This window comes from Copadichromis virginalis, linkage group LG11 (assembly GCF_057382275.1).
Source record: "Copadichromis virginalis isolate Kocher_CV1m ecotype Utaka linkage group LG11, C_Virginalis_male_GT1.1, whole genome shotgun sequence".
Classification (NCBI taxonomy): Eukaryota; Metazoa; Chordata; class Actinopteri; order Cichliformes; family Cichlidae; genus Copadichromis; species Copadichromis virginalis.
The window spans coordinates 11,317,749-11,336,656 of NC_140628.1; the positions used below are offsets into that span (position 1 = coordinate 11,317,749).

Here is an 18,908-nt window from a genome sequence, read left to right on the forward strand (position 1 = left end):
TGTGTATGGGAGAGAGAGAGAGAGAGACACTTTGTTCTCATTGTCTTGGGTCCAAGAGTCCTCTTAGGGACAGGAATGAAAGAACTGAGAAGTAGGCACTTATGTGCAACAGTTTCCTGTATGAAGGAATGCGTGTGCGTGTGTGTGTGTGTGCACGTGTGTCTGTGTGTAGTAAAATGGTCTTCACCTTTCTCAGTGTGGCTACCCACAGCCTAATCTTGATCTACATCTTGATATTTTAGCTGAAAGCAACTGTAAAAAAAAATGAACAGGCTGCACATTTGAGGAAGCAAAAAAGGCCAGAGGAAGGGAAAAGATATGAGTTTGATGTTGCATGATTGTCCCATGGCACATCTAGTTGCATAATACCTATTTCCTTAATCTCAATTATTCTTTTCTGCAAAAGGCAATCAGTCTGTAACCTGTTTCCAAATTATGTAATAAAACAGCACCAAATGCCAGTGTTGTTCAAGACTAAGGTGACTGCAATCTAATTTGATATAAACAGGGTGAATTAATATCGGCTGCTGGAATAATATTTACTTTCCCAGGTATGACAACCAGCACCTCTCTTCTTTAATGTAAAATAAATTACATCCTACAGCAGAGGTCAAAGTGGAAGCAGTGTTTTTCCCGGTTCTTTTCTTTTTTCCTGCACATTCTATTAATGTAACAAGTGAGTGACAAGTGACTGTAATTAACTGGAAAGTAGAAAATAAAAAATGTGTCTAATGGACATGATCGAGAAACCTGAGTCTAAAAAGGCAACCATGTGGAGCCAGAGGTTCTTCCGACATTACCGGTGTCATTCAGTGAAGGAGCACTGCTCTCCTCACGTCTTTGAGTGAGCCTATGGGCATCCCAAAAATATTACGCAACATTTGAGAAACTGACACACAAACTGATGTGGAATATGTTACACTTAGCTCTTACCGTCGGGGTACGCTTTTCACTCATTCACTAAATAAAATCTGTACTTGCACAAACACTCACAGGGGCTTCCAAAAAACAACCCGTAATCTAGTCAATCAATAAAAGGTTCCCCGACCTCTACCTCTCTTTCAGGTGTTCCTCTAATTCTTTTATCCTCTCACATGCCTCCTCTCCAGTATGCCTTACCTTCCAGAGTCACCTCTTTCCCGGCTCGTTTCAACGCCTGCACAGCCTCGTCGTGGGTCGCGTCCCGCAGGTTCATACCGTTCACGGACAGGATCGCGTCCCCCACATACAGAGACTGGGTCTGGTCCGCAGCGAGCCCCTTGAATATTTTACTGATGAGGATGGGCATCTTATTCTCCTTCCCCCCTTTGATGCTAATCCCGAGTCCCCCGACTTCCTGCTTGGTCACCTTGACGCACCGCTTTTTGTTGGCGATCGCTTCGGGTACCCGCTCCGGGAGGTCCGTGAACGCGGTGCGCACAGTTTGGGGGCCATTGTTGGAGTTGGTATTACTGTTGTCATGGTAAGATCCGTTGGTAACGCCGTTAGAGTTGACATTGTCATCGACACTCTCGTTAACGTTGCTCTCACAGCTTAACGTGAGCGCTTCCTCGTTCAAGTTGACCAAAACTTTGTGCCACTGCTCTCGCACCAAAACCTCCACAAATCCACTTTTTTGCACTCCAGAGCCAATCGGAACTCCAGTCGCTACTACCACCGCCATCTTTGGAGCATTTCTGTAAAAAATCACATGTGATTTAGTTCCCAGTGCGCTCGCAAGTTCCACCCTATCTCCCTCTCGCCCGGGCTGGACTTTGCCCCCTCTGAAGTTTTCTGCAGGACTTATATCGAGCGTCCCGTCCGACCAGCCCGAGCTCTTTCAGCGCAAACTCCCCCTCCGCTCTGCCTGCCCAAGATCCTATCTGCTGGGTGGAGTTTTCCTCCCCCCGCCGTCAGCCGATCCCATCTCCAGATCCCGCTTGTACAAAATGTGTACATCATTTGCCAACTTCTTGTAAAACACGCTAACCACAGAGGTAAACAAACACCGGGAAGATTAGGCAAAAATTCACTTCTCATCTATTCCAGCTAATTCAGAACCGACAAGACTACCATGATATCTGCCTACACTACTGTCATGTTAGAGTGGGCTTTACGAATCTTTTACACTGGCAGGAAAAGAAAATGTAATTTGTGGAGTAGAATATTTTTGTTTTGTGCGCTCTTGGGTAAGATGGAACTGAAGTCACGGAAAATTTGCATTTTTTTCCACGGCGCTAGATTTTTAAAGACATATTTAAATAATATTAATAATAAGATGAATCATATATATGACTAGAACTAATTTCCAGTCTTTCAAGTGTCTAGTGGGTTCCAGTCTTCTACGATAGCCCGTTTTTCCGTGGGTGAAGTGAGAAGGTTTTACGCGCGTACAGGAATGCGCCTGTGCGGGTTTTGTTGTTTCGAAGAACGAAAGAAGAGAGGGAGCACGTTTTTCTCTGAAACTCTGTCAAGGAAGGCCTCCCTCTAAGGCTTTGCTTTGTCTACTATTATCAAAGGACGTCCTTACGCCCTGTCAATCACACACGATCCAGAAAGCTGAAAAAAAAAGTCAGTCAGCTCAGACCTTGAGAGCGCAGCTGGAGATGTCAGCATAGTGACCGGAGCTTCTCGGAGCATCGCTGGTCAGGCGGACCTTTCTTCACAGGCTTAACCCCTGTGTTCAAGTCTAGTGAGTGACTGACATTGAGGCTGAGACAAAATCAGTTTCATCTCATCACCAACTCCTGACTGCGTGTCAGTAAAAGCTGGAATACTGAGAACAAGAACAATGTTTAATGTAAACGTCTTTAGCTCCGCAGCTGTCTGGCTGTGGATATTACTCACAGCTGCTCAAGTGCTGAAACGTGCTGAAGTAGACCACAGTGTCACACTAAACTATTAGAAATGTTGCTACGACACCTACCGGTGACGCCTTTAAATACTAAATACTAGAGCCTCTTTGGCGATTTAGTGAATGTATGACTTGGCCGCAGACTGCTAATGTAGAGTATTTAACCTCGGTTTTGTGCCATATGTGCACAACTAGATTGTGTTTGGGATTAAGTTGAAACGTGTCATTAAAAGTTGTTCAGTTATGGAAATATGTAGGAATGCTGTGCAGTGTGGGAGACAAGCTTCCCTACAAGCCTGCCCTAAAAACTATGTCAGATCATTACTACTGAGCTGCACTAAAGACATGATTAACTGTGAGCAAGAGACTGCAACAGAAATACAAAGAATATTTTTAGTTTAATGAGGTGTAGGCAATACAAGCGATTTTTACTTTTATATGGAAATGAGCTGTCACGTGAAATGTACAATCTTTGTTGTGATAATGACCTTCAAAACAAACAAAGAAACAGAGAGGGAGAGAGTGCTATCTTTTTAAAGGTGATGGTACTTAAAGGTGTTAATAAATCTTTTTTATATCCCTCCTCACCCGGCGACTTGATTGCACATTTTGTTTTCAGTGCATCAGAGAGCAGCTGCACAGAGGTGTGGTTACACACAAACGCACATGTTCTGTGTTGTGGGTCTGTGAACTGGCTTTCTGGCGATAATTAAGAGGGGGAAGCAGTCAGATGAAGACTTACTGGACGCACATGTGTCCCGATCTTGTTTTGAGCTTTGTTTTTTTATTATTATTACTATTATTTCACTTTTTATTGAATCATTTATTCATTCAGGGCCACCAATGGCCCCAAGGGGGAAAAAAACCACACTCATTCGTAAAGCTCACTTTGGTATATCTTTTTCCCCATCTCTCTTCAGCTTTTCTTCATCATCCATCTCTAGTTTTACTAGGCTAATCCTCCCTACTAGGCCTATTTGACCCTAAAAGCATGGATGCTGTGTTTAAAAAAACTTGTCAGCTGCAACATGTTTCAGCTGACAAGTTGAAAAATAGGAAGCTAAAGACCAGGAAAGATGCATAATGCTATAATTAAATAAAGCATTTTTCAACAAAACAAGTGAAAAGAATTTGGAGATTAAAAATTATCTAAATTCTACTGAATGGCTGTTGTGTCTGGCCTATTCTGAAAGCCACAGCTACGCAAGGGAGATAACTGGTTTTTTTTTTTTTTTGGTAAAACATCCCCAGTTATCGACTGGGAATGAAGAAATTATTTATATATTCGAGAATGCATATAGAGATGCACCCTATCAAAAACTTATTTCCAAATTATATTGTTCACTGACCAATCTAAGGGGTCATGATACGAGATATGTTAAAGCAAGATGGGAAACAGAGGGTAATCTATCCCTAACAGGAGAGGAATGGGATGGGATCTGTAGGCAGCAGTGGTCGGTAACAAGCTCCGCCTCGTGGAGGGAATTCAGTTGGAAGAATGTAATTCGTTATTTTAATACCCCGGCTCAAAAATCCAATTATTCTCATAACACAACATGCTGGAGGCAGTGTGGACATGCAGCAGCAAATCATTTCCACATTTTATGGGAATGTCCTCGTGTGGTTCCATTTTTGAAGGAAATACATAAAGTCCTGGAAACAATCTTTCAAAAGAAAATACAATTTCATTTTGCAGTATTGTACCCGGGTAACTTAGAGAGTCTTAATCTATGCAAACCGGATAAATATTTGTTCAGTGTGCTGTTGGTAGCTTCCAAAAAGGCCATAACCCGCCGTTGGCTTAAGGAGGATACTCCTACTATAAATGAGTGGATTGATGTGATATATACTATTTTGTTATGGAAAGAATAACTTTTAGACTAAAGTTGCAGGCGGACACATTTGAGGATTACTGGTTGAAATGGTTGAAATATGTACAAAATGGGAGGCCCGATTTTGTATAATCTCATTGTATGTTCTGGTTTGTTAGTTTGGTTTTGTTTTGTTTCCCCCCACTGTGATTAATAAAACATAAATTAAAAAAAAAAAGGGGGAGATAACTGTTTGGTGATATGATGAATAAAATGTGAAAATATCTTTTAGGAAATCACAAGAGACGACCATCCAGCTTGCTATCAGTCCATAAGTTTAAAAAGCAGCCCACAGTCTAAAAAGCAGCATCTATGGGCATTAATGCACATGGCATGAATAACATGAATAACCATTAATGCCGAATGATATATACAAGTTTTGGAGGGACAAATGCTTTTTTCCAGGGGAAGACCTTGCTTAATTCAGTAAGACAATGCCAAACCGCATTCTGCATGTATAATCAGATCCCTGCAGTCTGGGTGCCAAGCAGGAAAAACTAATATATTTGGTGCATTATGAAATGAAACATACAACAAATGAGGCACTTAACTGTTGAGAAAAACCTTTCACTGTCAATTTTCAAAAAGCTTATAGAGCTGATGCGACTCAGTGAGAGACATGGCCTTACCTCAGCTTTACAGAAACATGTATAGTCATCATATTGCTTCACCAATACATTTTTTATCTATTAGTTTTAGCTGGAATGAGAATCGAGTACACTGAGAAAACCTTTTTAAGTTTGCTGCTTTAAGACTGACATGTCAGTTTTCCTATATAAAGCTTATACAGGGAAAAACATGGTGGGAATGACCATTGCCTTTGTCCATGCTTGGTGGCACATACATCTTTATGCTTGTCCAAAACAAAATGAGGACACGCTCCTCATAGACAAAGAAAAAAAGATCAGGATTTTGTAAAATACACTTCTCAAATCAATTAAATGAACGCTTGAGATCTGAATGGGAAAGAAAATCATGCTGGATAAATGTACAGATATGGACTGAGTAATGTGTTAGGGATGAAATGATGCCACATTGTTTGACGGAAATGAAAATTATCAACCAAATCAAAGGGGGAAAATGATGCAGCAGGCTAGTCCATTACCAGTAGTCCAGTAACTCAAAATGTTAGTTTGTATGGCCCCCACATGCATGTGTGCATACCTGATGGTGCTCCTAATGATACACAGTTGGTGTCTTGGGGGATCTTCTCGCAGATCTTGGGCAGGGGCGGATCTAGAATGGTGGCAAAATGATTTCTTGCCATCCCTATTTCCACCCAAGTGTTACATATGACAGAGTTGTTTATCAAAATAAGATAGCATTAACACTTTGAGCCTAGCTATTATTAACACTGAATATAAATTATAAAACTGAATATATTACATAGTGTTAACCCCTCTCCACAATTAACAAATGGTTCAGCCCGTAGTGCCGACCGGATTTATTTCTTGTTTTCTGACTGTGATTGTGCCAGATCACATTTTGAATCAACACCGTGGGCATTTCAGATTTCACACAGGTGGTTGTTTGTCACATGGAATGAAGGTGAGTTTTATAAACCCTCTGAGGTCCACGGACACACCTGACTGATTTTAGCTGATATAGCAACAAGCTGCAGCCACGCTGAGTCTCCATTTGAGCTTGTGTTGAAAGTTCGGACTTCAAAGTATACACCAATTGTTTAAGAAGAGAGCAAGGAGAGAGCGAGAGAGCGATGTCAACAGCGAGTTTTGAGATGTGGGAGATTTGTGACGTTAAGCGTGGAGTGTATGGTTAGTGTGTTTTGTATTCGTTGTTTTGTTTTGTGTGTCAGTGAGGGCACTAATGAATGTTACAAATGCAGATTGTCATGTAAACACTGTCTCCAGGTGGAGTGATACACCTGTTGTCAGGCCCGCAGGGTTTATCCCTGTGGTGTCTCCACTGTCTTGAGGCGGACGCACTATTTATTTATTTTATTTTATTTTTACTGTCACAAATAATTTGTGGGTCATCTTATTGTGACACCTGATTGTTCTCTCATTTTAGTTATAGCAGTATTTCTTTTTTTTATATATATATGGTTGTATAAAAAAACAAACAACAAACCGCCAGATGCATTAGCTGCATTTTTAGATAAATAGTTGCATATAACTTTATTGTTTACAAAATTTGTGCATAAGTTTTCAAAATTTACAATTTATATTTGCATTTCAAGTTATGAAAATAATTTATTAAACATGTCTGTGGTTTTATAGTAAAAAATATAACTACTACTAGGATTTTATGTTTTTTGTGTGATTCCATATCAGTTATGTTAATATAGTATGTCAATGAAAAAATAACTAAATTCAGATTTCTAACACTTTGTGTAAATTTAAACATGTAACAATTTGATTATTTCTAACAAAAAATAGTGTAAAACTTAAGTTAGACTTGTTTGTAAATAAACCACCCCATGTTGTGTAGCTTTCTGGATTATATACTTATTGGGCTACATACTTATTTATTATACAGGCTATACAGTACATAAAATCAAAATTCACATGTTTTATGTAACTGAAATGTTTAATTATGTGGGGTACAGAAAATAATTACGTTATAGACCATATTTATATGAAATGTGTATAATTACTGCATTTGAATCGTTTTAACCATATGTAACACCTGCATATGTGTGTTTTTGTTTTTGTTTGGTTTGTTTTGTTTTGGGGTTTTTTAAAGGCTTTGATTTTGCCACCCCATTTGTTTTCCATGTCACCCTAAAAAAAATTCCTCTAGATCCGCCCCTGATCTGGGGGCCATTCAGTAGTATCAGTTCAGTGGTGTTTATGTGTTGATACACAATAACTTGATGTAAAGCCTTATTAGTCCGACAGAAACAAAAAATAAGCAGCAATTTAGCAGCATTAAAAAAAAAAAAAAAAAAAAAAAGGTTTAAGCAAAATGAATGATTTGTTATTTAGGGTTAATTTTAATTTTACCTGCACATGGTTTGGCAAACAAAACAAGCACTCCTGATAGTTTAGGACACTCTTGGTAAATATATCTTGTTCTCAGCAGTTATATTAGAAACCACAGGTACATAGTTTCAATAAAAGTTTCATTGCCACTCCATGCCCTCATGGCTTACATGACTGAGCCCGTCTATCCTTTCACCTGTTCTTTTGTGTTTCCTGCCTTCTCATCCTCTCATATTTCTACTAACTTACAAAAAATTTTCCCGTCAAAAATTTTTTTTCTTTTACTTTGATTACAGGAAAAGCACAGCTGAAACAAATTAGATATGTGTTCCAGTAAGCCATATAAGTGAGTCAGCGTGCACACCACAAGGATGCTGGATCTACTCCACCCAAATGGAAAGTAGTTCTTGTCTACATGTAGCAGATGCTGGATGGACATTAGAAAGACCAGACATATTTACTGGTTAGCTTGCAATTGAGATTTGTGCATATGGATAAAGGGGTGGCATGATGCTGAATGGTGAAAAGGGGGCTGGGAGATTAAGTTAATGGCAGCTGGACAACTGACTGGCACAAAGCTATACAAATATATGAGAAGCCAGCTGTCAGTGTGACATGCTGGTGCCAAATGGAATCTGATACTGAAATGAAAAAAATAAAACAAAACGGATTATAGTCATGCTGGTAGCACTTAAAGTGTGTAAAGTGCTTACCTTTGGTTTTATAGAAGAAAATAAAACATTATCATATAACTTGTTGACCAAGTACAACTTTGCACTATCTGTTTCTGGGTGGTTTTAAAACTCAGGCAACCACAATTAGAAACAAGAACTTCAGTCAAATGTGCAGGCAAAGGAAGGAATATTGCACAATAGTTCATTCCTGTGAGCGAAACACACAAACATAGCTGTGGAAGTTAACCCTTTAAGAACAGAGGCTGTACAAGTAACCACTTGCTTGCTACAAGAAGAGAGTTTTTCAAGATTAAGACACTCAAAGTCGCTTCTCGTGGCTTTTGTAAATAAGTTAATTTAGTGATTGCAGTAAGAGATAATTAAAGACAGTAGTGCTTATATAACTCATGCTCTCAGTCATTTAATGTCATTATTTGCTTTTCAGGGCTGTTAAGAGGTGAGGGTCATAAATAAACAAGTCAAAGGGAGTGTTACTCAGCAGAGCATGGAGCTACTTTCGCATCATTTACAAGGAAATGAAAGCAAACAGAGCAGTTTGTGTACAAAGACAGGAAACAGGTCTGCATACAAGGCGGGGCTCAGCTCCCCTGGTTTATGTAGAAAACTAGGATGAGTATTTTAATACTTTGAATTCTGCTTATAGTTTGTTGTTTTTATAGTACATTTTTACATGCATACTTTTCATGCCATGTGGATGCCAACAATACTTCACCAGTTAAACCTGGACTTGTTCCCTGTGAGTGTGAGTCAGGGGAGGAGGAGCACATTTCAATCGTTTATAAGGAAATGAAAGTGAGCATTGCAGCGCAGTCGAAAGTCAAACTTTTAAAGGCAGCATAGTTTGTTTTAAAGAGGCAGCAGAACAAATAAGAATTTGTGTCCAGGAAGGTAAGGATCAAGTCCTTTAATAACATCCATTTAATTATGTTTATTCAAAGTAAAGTGAATGATTAAAACTTGTTGATTAGACTTTTACGTGGAAGTTTAGTTGACAGCAGCATCGGGGTCACTCTATGATCATGTTTTTAGCCTTGTTTTGTTATTTTTCTGGTGTGTAATGGCTCATATTAGTAATTCTATGAATTAATAATAGGTATTATTATTGATACTCAATAGATTTCAAACTCATGCTCCAGGAATGGCCGCAGCCAGCAGTTTTCTGACAGAAGATCAGCTCCAGTGCTCCATCTGCCTGGATGTCTTCACTGAGCCTGTTTCTATTCCATGTGGACACAACTTCTGCAAAGCCTGTCTCACCAAACACTGGAAAGACAAAGAGCAACGTCAGTGTCCACTGTGCAACGAGAAGTTCAACAAAGGGCTCAAACTTTGTGTCAACACCGGATTCAGGGAGGTTGTGGAGAATTTTAAGACGCTCCCTGTAACAGCTGAGAATAATTCTCCACTCCCACCTGGACAGGTGCCATGTGATTATTGCTCTGGCAATAAGTTCAGAGCCTCTAAAACCTGTTTAGTCTGTTTGGCTTCTTTCTGCGAGACACATTTAGAGCCTCATAAGAGAGTCGCTGCCTTAAAAAGACACAGACTGACTAATCCTGTGCATGACCTGGAGGACAAAATATGCACAAAACACAACAAAATTTTAGAGCTCTTCTGTAGGACAGAGCAGACTCGTGTTTGTACCCTGTGTACGGAACACAGCGCTCACGATACTGTCCCTTTGGAGGAAGAATATGTAGATAAAAGAGCTCAGATGGGGAAGAAAAAATTAGAAGAGCCAGAAATTAAGCAAGAACAAGCACAGAATTATCAGAGGATAAAACTGAAAACACAGAGGAAGAAGAAAAGCAAAGGTAAAGCAAAAGAAAAAGTGCCTAATCAGATAGTAGGTCCTCCTCCTTTTTCTTTTCTCACTGAGGAGCCACGGCATATCGGTGGCTATTCCTACATCTCTGAAAATAAGGGCTTGTCTGAAGGGAGATTTTACTACGAGGTTCATGTTGGAGGGCAGACCGGCTGGGTTTTAGGAGTTGTCCCGGAGTCGATGCAAAGACAAAAGAAATTCAGACCAAACCCCAGGAATGGAAATTGGATTGTAAGGTCAGGAAGTAACTACTGCAGATGTCAACAATGCCTGCAAATGCCTGTTTTAAGAAGAAGGCCTGAAAGAGTCATGGTGTTTGTAGATTATGAGCAGGGATGCTTGTTCTTCTATGATCCAGACAATGCAATGATAGTGTACTCTGTTACTGGCTGCAACTTCAGCGAGAGGATTTTCCTGTTCTTTCGTCCTTTTGAGGAACTCAGCTGTGTACAGAGGCTGCAACGGAAGTTCCGAGAAATTTTTCAAGATCCAGAATCAAATCGCTTATACTGGATGTTTGTTTTGATATTCGTGTTTCTGATTTCATATTGGACGTCATTGAATGAACGAGAGGACTAATCTAATCCTACCACTGATGTGATTTCCTTTCAGTGCTGGATGCTTGGCAACAATGATGTTGACCTTTGCTTTTTAATTTACTACTTTTTAAACTTCCTACTAAAAATGTTTTTCAAGAGTATTTCTTAAAGCATTATATATATATATATATTTTTTTTTTCATCGTTACTCTTCACAGAGAGACAGAGATGGATATCTTTTCCTGTATGAGCTGGAAGACTAACAAGCTGTGGTCAGTGTGCTTCCAGCTGCGTAGTGATGAAGGAATCTGCCACTTAACCATGTGCAACAATATGATGGAACTTTATATAGAAAATGTCAGAAAATCACAATAAATGCTTTTACAGCTGTAATATTATCATTTTTGAGTACATTATTATTGCACGACATGAAAAATGATTCGCATTAGGTTTTCAAGAGCATGGTAACACCACTTGGGGGAGCAATATGCTCACGCTTTCTAATACCCCCTCATACGTTCACAAATCACTAAAGTCAGATGAAATACTGTATACAGTACAACTAAACAGTACTTAATGTAGCTAAACCACCACATTGGGTTTTATTTTCAATTTTTAAGAAAAATTAAAGCTCCTTGGAGACTTAAGGTAAAAGCAATTTGTTCGCTGCTCAGAAATTAATGTTCAAGATTTTATATTTAGCAGCTCTGCCATATAATTAACTGGAGAGAAATTTCTAAGATAACCATAATGAAAGATAACTTTTCATTTTGCATTATCAGCTCAAAATTTCTATTTGCAAGGCAGCCTCATGGTCAGTCCTGCTGACATTCCCAATAGCCCCAGTTATAGTGTTAATGTCAGTATCATGCCAGCATGCTGAACTAAGAACATTATACAAGCTGAAATAATAATAACTGATACAGTGTTGATACATAAAAGGTTTCTTTATGTCAGTGATACTGTATTGACCTAAGATTTTAAATTGTATTCTGCATGTTTTTCAAGTTGTTACTGTATTGTTCTTTACATGTTACTGGTTTTCTGGTCTATTTCGCATAAGATGGAATCCATTCACTTTTTCTATGCAAATCCCTCAAAAAATTCGTATTCATATCAATAAAATTTTTTTTAGAGTAAATACAACTGACTACAACATAACAAGCTTAAAATCCTATAGCCACATGTTAAAACCACACATCTCCACACACCTCTGGACAGCAAAAATAATGCAATCAGAAGCACCGACCACACTGTCAGCCCCCGCTGATTTGAGCTATGAACTAAAGTTTCCACTGAGGAGGTATTTTAGGAAACTGTGGGAGTCCCACAGGGAATATTAGGCTTTTCCATTATGACCGCCCAGGTTGGGTTCATGGAGAGAGGTCAAAGAGCCACCTCCCACTGCCAGCAGAGTTCACAGGGTTTGGTAATTCCCAGGTCCCAACACAGACATCTTAACGTTTCAAAAGGGAATCCTTTGGAAGAGGTATTTCCCAAAACACGTACCTGAAAAATAAAATATGTCAATTTATTTCTGGGAAAAAGCCTATTTTTGTCATTTGAATTTGTGGGTTCTCAAACTATATTACCAAATTCTAAATTCTTCTTCTTAATGTAGAGCAGCCATTGTCAGTCAAGTAATAGTTTGCAAATCCAGAGTCTGACATAGTCACGTAACAATTTCCCGTAGACATCAAGTACAGCAGATGTGGATCTACCACGCATTCAGCAGCATCAGAGAGCAGCCAGTGAACACAGCCCACAGATCACTGGCTGCTCTCTGCCCAGCCTGGAGGTCACTGCAAACTCTCGGTACCTCAGCAGAGCTGGCAATATCATCAAGGACCACTCTCACCCCAGCAATCAACTGTTTGAACTATTACCGTCAGGCTGACTGTACAGGTCACATAAAACCAGGACAAACAGATTCAGAGATGGCTTCTTTCCCAGAGCTATCACCGTAGTAAATAAGCACAAAAACAATTGAACCTGCTTAGCTATACCGTACCGTCACTGCCATTATATTATGCTGCTATTCATACTGTCATTATATTAATGCTGCTATCCTGTATATATCGTTTGAGTACTTGCGATTATTTTATTGTACTTTTTATATTTTACATTTATATTTATTATTTATCTTGCACCAAGGGAGTGGCTCTCCAATTTCGTTGTACTCTGTACAATGACAATAAAGGCTATTCTATTCTATCAGTGGCACGCTGTGTCCTGCAAGCTTTATTCGCAAGCTGCAAGTTTTATATTAAAAACTTGCATGTGTTTCACATTTTGCTCAAACCAATTGAAAATGATATTTTATCTTACCTTCATCCCAAGAGTAAGAATGATTCCAAATGCAGATTTTATCATTGCATGGCAATAAAAAGAACAAAGCTTTCATACAAAAAAATACACCTTTATTTCAAATGCTGGGATTTGCAATTTTTGTTCAGAAACGTACAAAAAGAAGCTGAAAAGGATCAAGCAGAAAAAATATATACAATTTGTGTTTAATATTACCAGTTAACTGTGTATTCAATACACACTCGGTCAAACAGGCTACACAGCAAGTATTTACAAAACTTTTGTCATGATCAAAATAGCTGTTACGTGCACTACTTTAAATAAAACTACAGAAACAAGTCCACTAGAAATAAAAAGCGTACATTTAAAACAGAGGCAAGATTTCAAGACAATGTTAGAAATGGCACTTAGACACCACAGTGAACTCTCTTTCACCGGTTGAGCTTTTGTTTGCAACCATGTCCAAAGTAAACAGTTCAGCTATTTCAAAAACGTGTCTCACGGTGGGAGAAAAGGTTACTGATCGCCTCTGGTTGTAACCTTTGCTCTCACTCTCCTCTTTTCTGTCTGTTTATCAATATGAATTTTAATCCAAGTGTCAAGCTGTACAGTAACATTTATTCTGATACAGGGTATTCTTGCGTTTATTAGCAATAAACACTATGTTGGAGAAAGGCTTCGTACAGTCATGACACAACCCTGTGCTTGTATATCATCATACTACTCTACCTCTTTAATAGAGGGTGTTTAAAAGACTCTTTACAGCCTACACTCATCTGTCCAAATCTATTATGGAAGGATTGCAGTATGCTGTATCTGATCTCCAAAAGTGAAGAGGCATCAGATGGAATCCATTCCAGTCATAAGGTTTAAGTGCTTTCATCGTACTTAATAAAAGTAAAGATTTTTTATCTTCCACAGGATGTGAAACAATTCCTCACCAGGGGAATCAAAAAATGAATACATGTACCACAATGGACAGATGTCAGATGTGTACATGTCCCAAATTATGGCTCTATTGAATATAGTGTGTATAGTTCTTCATTTATACTAAAGATATAGATGGTTTTAAAACAGAGTCATTAGCCACACTCTGGTGATAATTGTGATCTCACTAATAAACTTTTGGGTACTCCCTGATCTATATTCGCATGCCAGTGTAACCCAGCTCTGAGGGCGGCCACACAGCATTGTCTCGAGGGCAGTGGCGGTGGCAGGCGCACGTCGTGATCACCATGACGGGCCTCCGTGTAGTTTTCCCATTAGCACACTGGAACTCCACCAGCGCGGTTTTGGTTCTGTGAGGGGTGCAGCAGCGTCCGTCTGTGCAGGAGCCACAGAACCGAGGTTTGTAGGCTTGGACGCTGGTGCAGTTCTTATAGAAGAGGTGAATGGCTTTGCTGCTCCTCACCATCTTCTGGCACCTACTGCCTCTCTGCAGGGAGCGGTAGAAACGACAACTCAGTTAATGTGCGCTACATCGCTCTGGAAAATAACTCCATTCTTGTGCTTTGTCGTTGTGAAATTAGCTCATGCAGTCAAGTTACGCAAGCTAAAGAAAAGGAAGAAACCTCTACTCAGATTGTACCTGTTGTGCAAGCTGTGTCAGCTGGACCTGCTGCTCATCGCAGGGTCTAATCATACACAGCCGACTCTGCTTCACCATCTCACACCGGCTGTTCTTATTTGTGACCCTGGTGGACACCCCCATGCCGCACGTTTGAGAGCACGCTCCCCACTCTGTAGTCTGCTCAATGCAGTTCAGGCTCCGGTCCCAAGCGTCAAAACTCACAGTTTCTTCCTGACGGTAGGCTGAATGAAACACAGAAAGGCAGTTTAGACAGAAATCTAAAAGTAAAAGCTTCAAAGCATATTCTGGAAAAGCCAGTGATCACCATGTGCCTTGGCATGTTTAAGAGACCATGCTCAGGTTGCACATTCCAGACTCATGTTGCAACACTGTCTCTTTGTTCTGTGCTTCCTCGTCCTCAAATCTTACTCTAATTTCTTCTTTTACTCCTTCTCCTGGTTCTTACTACCTTAACTCTAAAAATGTCAAAGAAATATGCAAAACCTTTTAGCACTGTGTCTCACAGAGGAGTGACTCCAATTTCAAAAAACAATGTGCAGCTTATGTACACCTCAGTATAAACAGCCCATCTCATTTCATCCTACTTGCAATCTTCTCACCTGCCATGGCAAAGCCGCCCAGTGCACTGGCCCCAGCCTGGGGCTCACACACCCACTTCTCGCAGCACTCTCCAGGCACCTGGATCCTGCGTGGCATGGGGCAGTCTGGTCCAGGCAGCATAACATCCACGTTGCAGCGTGACACACATGCTACCTGCCCGTCGCGGCATATGCACTGGTACTTACAGCTGGGGAAAAAGGTCTGACCGTTCTGGTAGACAGAGCCGTCTATAACACACACAGCTACCTTGGGAGCTGGAGGAAGAAGGCAAAACAACAAGAGAGGACAAAACTATGAAGGGTTAAGCTATGATTTTGAAAAATCTATGTAGTAGCCCTAAGATCATCCCATTCACCTGCACAAATACCAGTCCTCTTGTGGATGTCAGCTGAGTAGTCACATTGGAGCCCTTTACGTGTGTCACAGGGGTTCATGTCAGAGCACGCCTGCCCTTTTTGACGGGCGCACACCAGGCAGCAGATGCAATCATCCAGAACCAGAGGCACCCCAGGGGGACACATGGGAGGCTCTTTAGGGCACTGGCATCGACGTGGACACACCTGGCACCAGACTAGTGTAAAAACCTATGGAAAAAACAAAAAATGTATTTCACAAGTTAGTAAATCTCCATTTTTAAACTGATTGCGAGTAAAACAAAAATATAAAAATATACATCAAATATATATAAAACTATTTAAAATGATTTAATTACCTGGTATTAAATAATAAAACACTTCCATGTTAAAACCTAAAGTCCTACAGGGATATTTCATTACCACTGTGATTCCTACCTGTGCTGTGACGAAGAAAACAAATACCACTCTATCCACCACACTGACCATCTTCCTGCATGGAATCAAAACTATTTGCAGCCTAAAAAACGTGCAGTTGTCTTCAGGGTCCGATTTGAGTCCTTTGGTTCAGGGTTTATTCTTCCCTCCTCTCTGGCTGTGTGATGTAGCAGAAGGTGTCTTTGTCGTTCTGGTCAGAGTTCAGAAGAGGAGGACCTTAAATACAGCCCAGCTGTCCTGCTGGCACCATGACGACAAACAGGAAGGAATGCTGGAAAGATCTCCCAGACTGCTGGACGAAGGCGAGGGCTGCATTTTATGGAGCGACCGGATCAAAGACGTGCCACGAACCCAACAGAGGGTCCAGCTGACACAAGATTGGATTCTCCGAGGAAACGTTTTTATTTTATTCAGCTGAATTAATCATCATAAATTATATTTGTGCATTCAGTTGATTGCACAAGAAACAGCTGTTTTTGTTATATACACTTTTATCATAACTATTTATATTATAGGTTCCTTTTGTTGCAGTCCAAGATGTTAATATCATATACAGCAGGCTGGCTCTTACTTTTAACCCTTTGACCTCTTTCCTTGAACCGTGCCTTGGAGGTCACAGTGAAAAACCATGCTATTCCCTGTAGACTCATTTCTATTTCTTTAAATAGCTGCACAGTGGAAACATTTGGTTCATCAGCAGCTTGGAAAAGCAGGGAGATGACAAAAACACATCTATCCTGAGGTGTATTATGGTGTCTTCTCACCAGACATACAGTGGCTTGCAAAAGTATTCGGCCCCCTTGAACTTTTCCACATTTTGTCACATTACAGCCACAAACATGAATCAATTTTATTGGAATTTCACGTGAAAGACCAACACAAAGTGGTGTACACGTGAGAAGTGGAACGGAAATCATACATGACTCCAAACATTTTATACAAATAAATAACTGCAAAGTGGGGTGTGCATAATTATTCAGCCCCCTGAATCTTTGTAGAACCACCTTTTGCTGCAATTACAGCTGCCAGTCTCTACCAGCTTTGCACATCTACAGACTGAAATCTTTGCCCATTCTTCTTTGCAAAACAGCTCCAGCTCAGTCAGATTAGATGGACAGCGTTTGTGAACAGCAGTTTTCAGATCTTGCCACAGATTCTCGATTGGATTTAGATCTGGACTTTGACTGGGCCATTCGAACACATGGATATGTTTTGTTTTAAACCGTTCCATTGTTGCCCTGGCTTTATGTTTAGGGTCGTTGTCCTGCTGGAAGGTGAACCTCCGCCCCAGTCTCAAGTCTTTTGCAGACTCCAAGAGGTTTTCTTCCAAGACTACCCTGTATTTGGCTCCATCCATCTTCCCATCAACTCTGACCAGCTTCCCTGTCCCTGCTGAAGAGGAGCACCCACAGAGCATGATGCTGCCGCCACCATATCTGACAGTGGGGATGGTGTGTTCAGAGTGATGTGCAGTGTTAGTTTTCCGCCACACATAGTGTTTTGCATTTTGGCCAAAAAGTTCCATTTTGGTCTCATCTGACCAGAGCACCTTCTTCCACATGTTTGCTGTGTCCCCCACATGGCTTGTGGCAAACTGCAAACGGGACTTCTTATGGTTTTCTGTTAACGATGGCTTTCTTCTTGCCACTCTTCCATAAAGGCCAACTTTGTGCAGCGCACGACTAATAGTTGTCCTATGGACAGATTCCCCCACCTGAGCTGTAGATCTCTGCAGCTCGTCCAGAGTCACCATGGGCCTCTTGGCTGCATTTCTGATCAGCGCTCTCCTTGTTCGGCCTGTGAGTTTAGGTGGACGGCCTTGTCGTGGTAGGTTTACAGTTGTGCCATACTCCTTCCATTTCTGAATGATCGCTTGAACAGTGCTCCGTGGGATGTTCAAGGCTTGGGAAATCTTTTTGTAGTCTAAGCCTGCTTTAAGTTTCTCAATAACTTTATCCCTGACCCGTCTGGTGTGTTCTTTGGACTTCATGGTGTTGTTGGTCCCAAGATTCTCTTAGACAACCTCTGAGGCCATCACAGAGCAGCTGTATCTGTACTGACATTAGATTACACACAGGTGCACTCTATTTAGTCATTAGCACTCATCAGGCAATGTCTATGGGCAGCTGACTGCACTCAGGGGCTGAATAATTACGCACACCCCACTTTTCAGTTAATTATTTGTAAAAAATGTTTGGGATCATGTATGATTTTCGTTCCACTTCTCACGTGTGCACCACTTTGTGTTGGTCTTTCACGTGGAATTCCAGTAAAATGGATTCATGTTTGTGGCTGTAATGTGACAAAATGTGGGAAAGTTCAAGGGGGCCGAATACTTTTGCAATAGAGATGAAGCTAACTGGAATCCAAAATGAAAATCATTTAATGGGGGCGTCTGATTCCAGTCCAATACAGTTTTCATGATCATCATAAAAAAACATGAAATAGGTTCAATCTTTGTAGTTGTTCTTGTAATCCCACATGCATGTTAGGAGACATTTAAACAGATTAAAGCAGATGACATTGAAACTGGGTTCACACAAAGGTATAAGTGGATCCAGTGCCACTCACGTACAAAGTGGGGTTTAATAAAGTGTGTGGCAGATGTTCGTGAAGGATGCTTTTCTTGGCACAACCCCAAAGGGAGTGTGTCTAAAAATCCAGAGCAGTAACAATATAGTGCAGGAGGTTGTTTCTGTTTTGGAAAGTTGGCATACAACACCTGATTTCACTCAGTAATACCAAATTTATCCATGCTGATATCTGTTTTGTTGCCACAACAATATATATTTTTTCACATTTCTAAAATAAGTGAAATAGTTCAAAACTATGATTACATCAGGAAGTGTGTCCAGGTTCCAGCTGTTTTTAAAAGCTTCTCGGTCCTTCGCAGTATACTGCCCCTTTGATA

At 40.4% G+C, this 18,908-nt stretch overlaps 3 protein-coding genes across 4 annotated transcripts in view; 1 reads left to right on the plus strand and 2 right to left on the minus strand.

The window, feature by feature from the left end:
- The window catches only part of sntb1 (syntrophin, basic 1), a 40,213-nt gene extending 38,365 nt beyond the window's left edge, over positions 1–1,848 (minus strand). Inside the window, exon 1 of the mRNA XM_085473152.1 lies at positions 1,120–1,848. Within this exon, the coding sequence (XP_085329278.1) occupies positions 1,120–1,663 (544 nt within the window). The 5' untranslated portion in view covers positions 1,664–1,848. The remainder of the gene's footprint in view (positions 1–1,119) is intronic.
- Positions 1,849–8,906: 7,058 nt separating this feature from the next.
- LOC146698141 (nuclear factor 7, ovary-like) lies at positions 8,907–12,438 on the plus strand. 2 transcript variants are annotated; one of them, XM_085473153.1, is made up of 2 exons: positions 8,907–9,232; positions 9,461–12,438. In XM_085473153.1, exon 2 carries the CDS (start codon positions 9,483–9,485, stop codon positions 10,746–10,748), a length of 1,266 nt encoding a protein of 421 aa, XP_085329279.1. In that variant the 5' UTR covers positions 8,907–9,232; positions 9,461–9,482; the 3' UTR covers positions 10,749–12,438. The 2 variants fall into 2 exon arrangements, with proteins under 2 accessions (XP_085329279.1, XP_085329280.1); XM_085473154.1 differs by having other exon boundaries at positions 9,481–12,438.
- A 1,530-nt stretch (positions 12,439–13,968) lies between these two features.
- Positions 13,969–16,212, minus strand: LOC146698142 (CCN family member 3-like). The gene is made up of 5 exons (XM_085472638.1): positions 15,998–16,212; positions 15,562–15,790; positions 15,206–15,460; positions 14,604–14,827; positions 13,969–14,450 (listed from the first exon to the last, which is right to left on the minus strand). Exons 1-5 carry the CDS (start codon positions 16,046–16,048, stop codon positions 14,157–14,159), a joined length of 1,053 nt encoding a protein of 350 aa, XP_085328764.1. The 5' UTR covers positions 16,049–16,212; the 3' UTR covers positions 13,969–14,156.
- Between the last annotated feature and the right edge of the window lie 2,696 nt (positions 16,213–18,908).

Coding starts and splice junctions, on each gene's coding strand:
- LOC146698141 (XM_085473153.1), top strand. CDS start 9,483: ATGGCCGCAGCCAGCAGTTTTCTGACAGAAGATCAGCTCCAGTGCTCC.
- LOC146698142 (XM_085472638.1), bottom strand. CDS start 16,048: ATGGTCAGTGTGGTGGATAGAGTGGTATTTGTTTTCTTCGTCACAGCA. Junction 14,828..15,205: donor GGGCGGCTTTGCCATGGCAG/GTGAGAAGATTG, acceptor TGTTTCATTCAG/CCTACCGTCAGGAAGAAACT. Junction 14,451..14,603: donor TGACACAGCTTGCACAACAG/GTACAATCTGAG, acceptor CGCTCCCTGCAG/AGAGGCAGTAGGTGCCAGAA.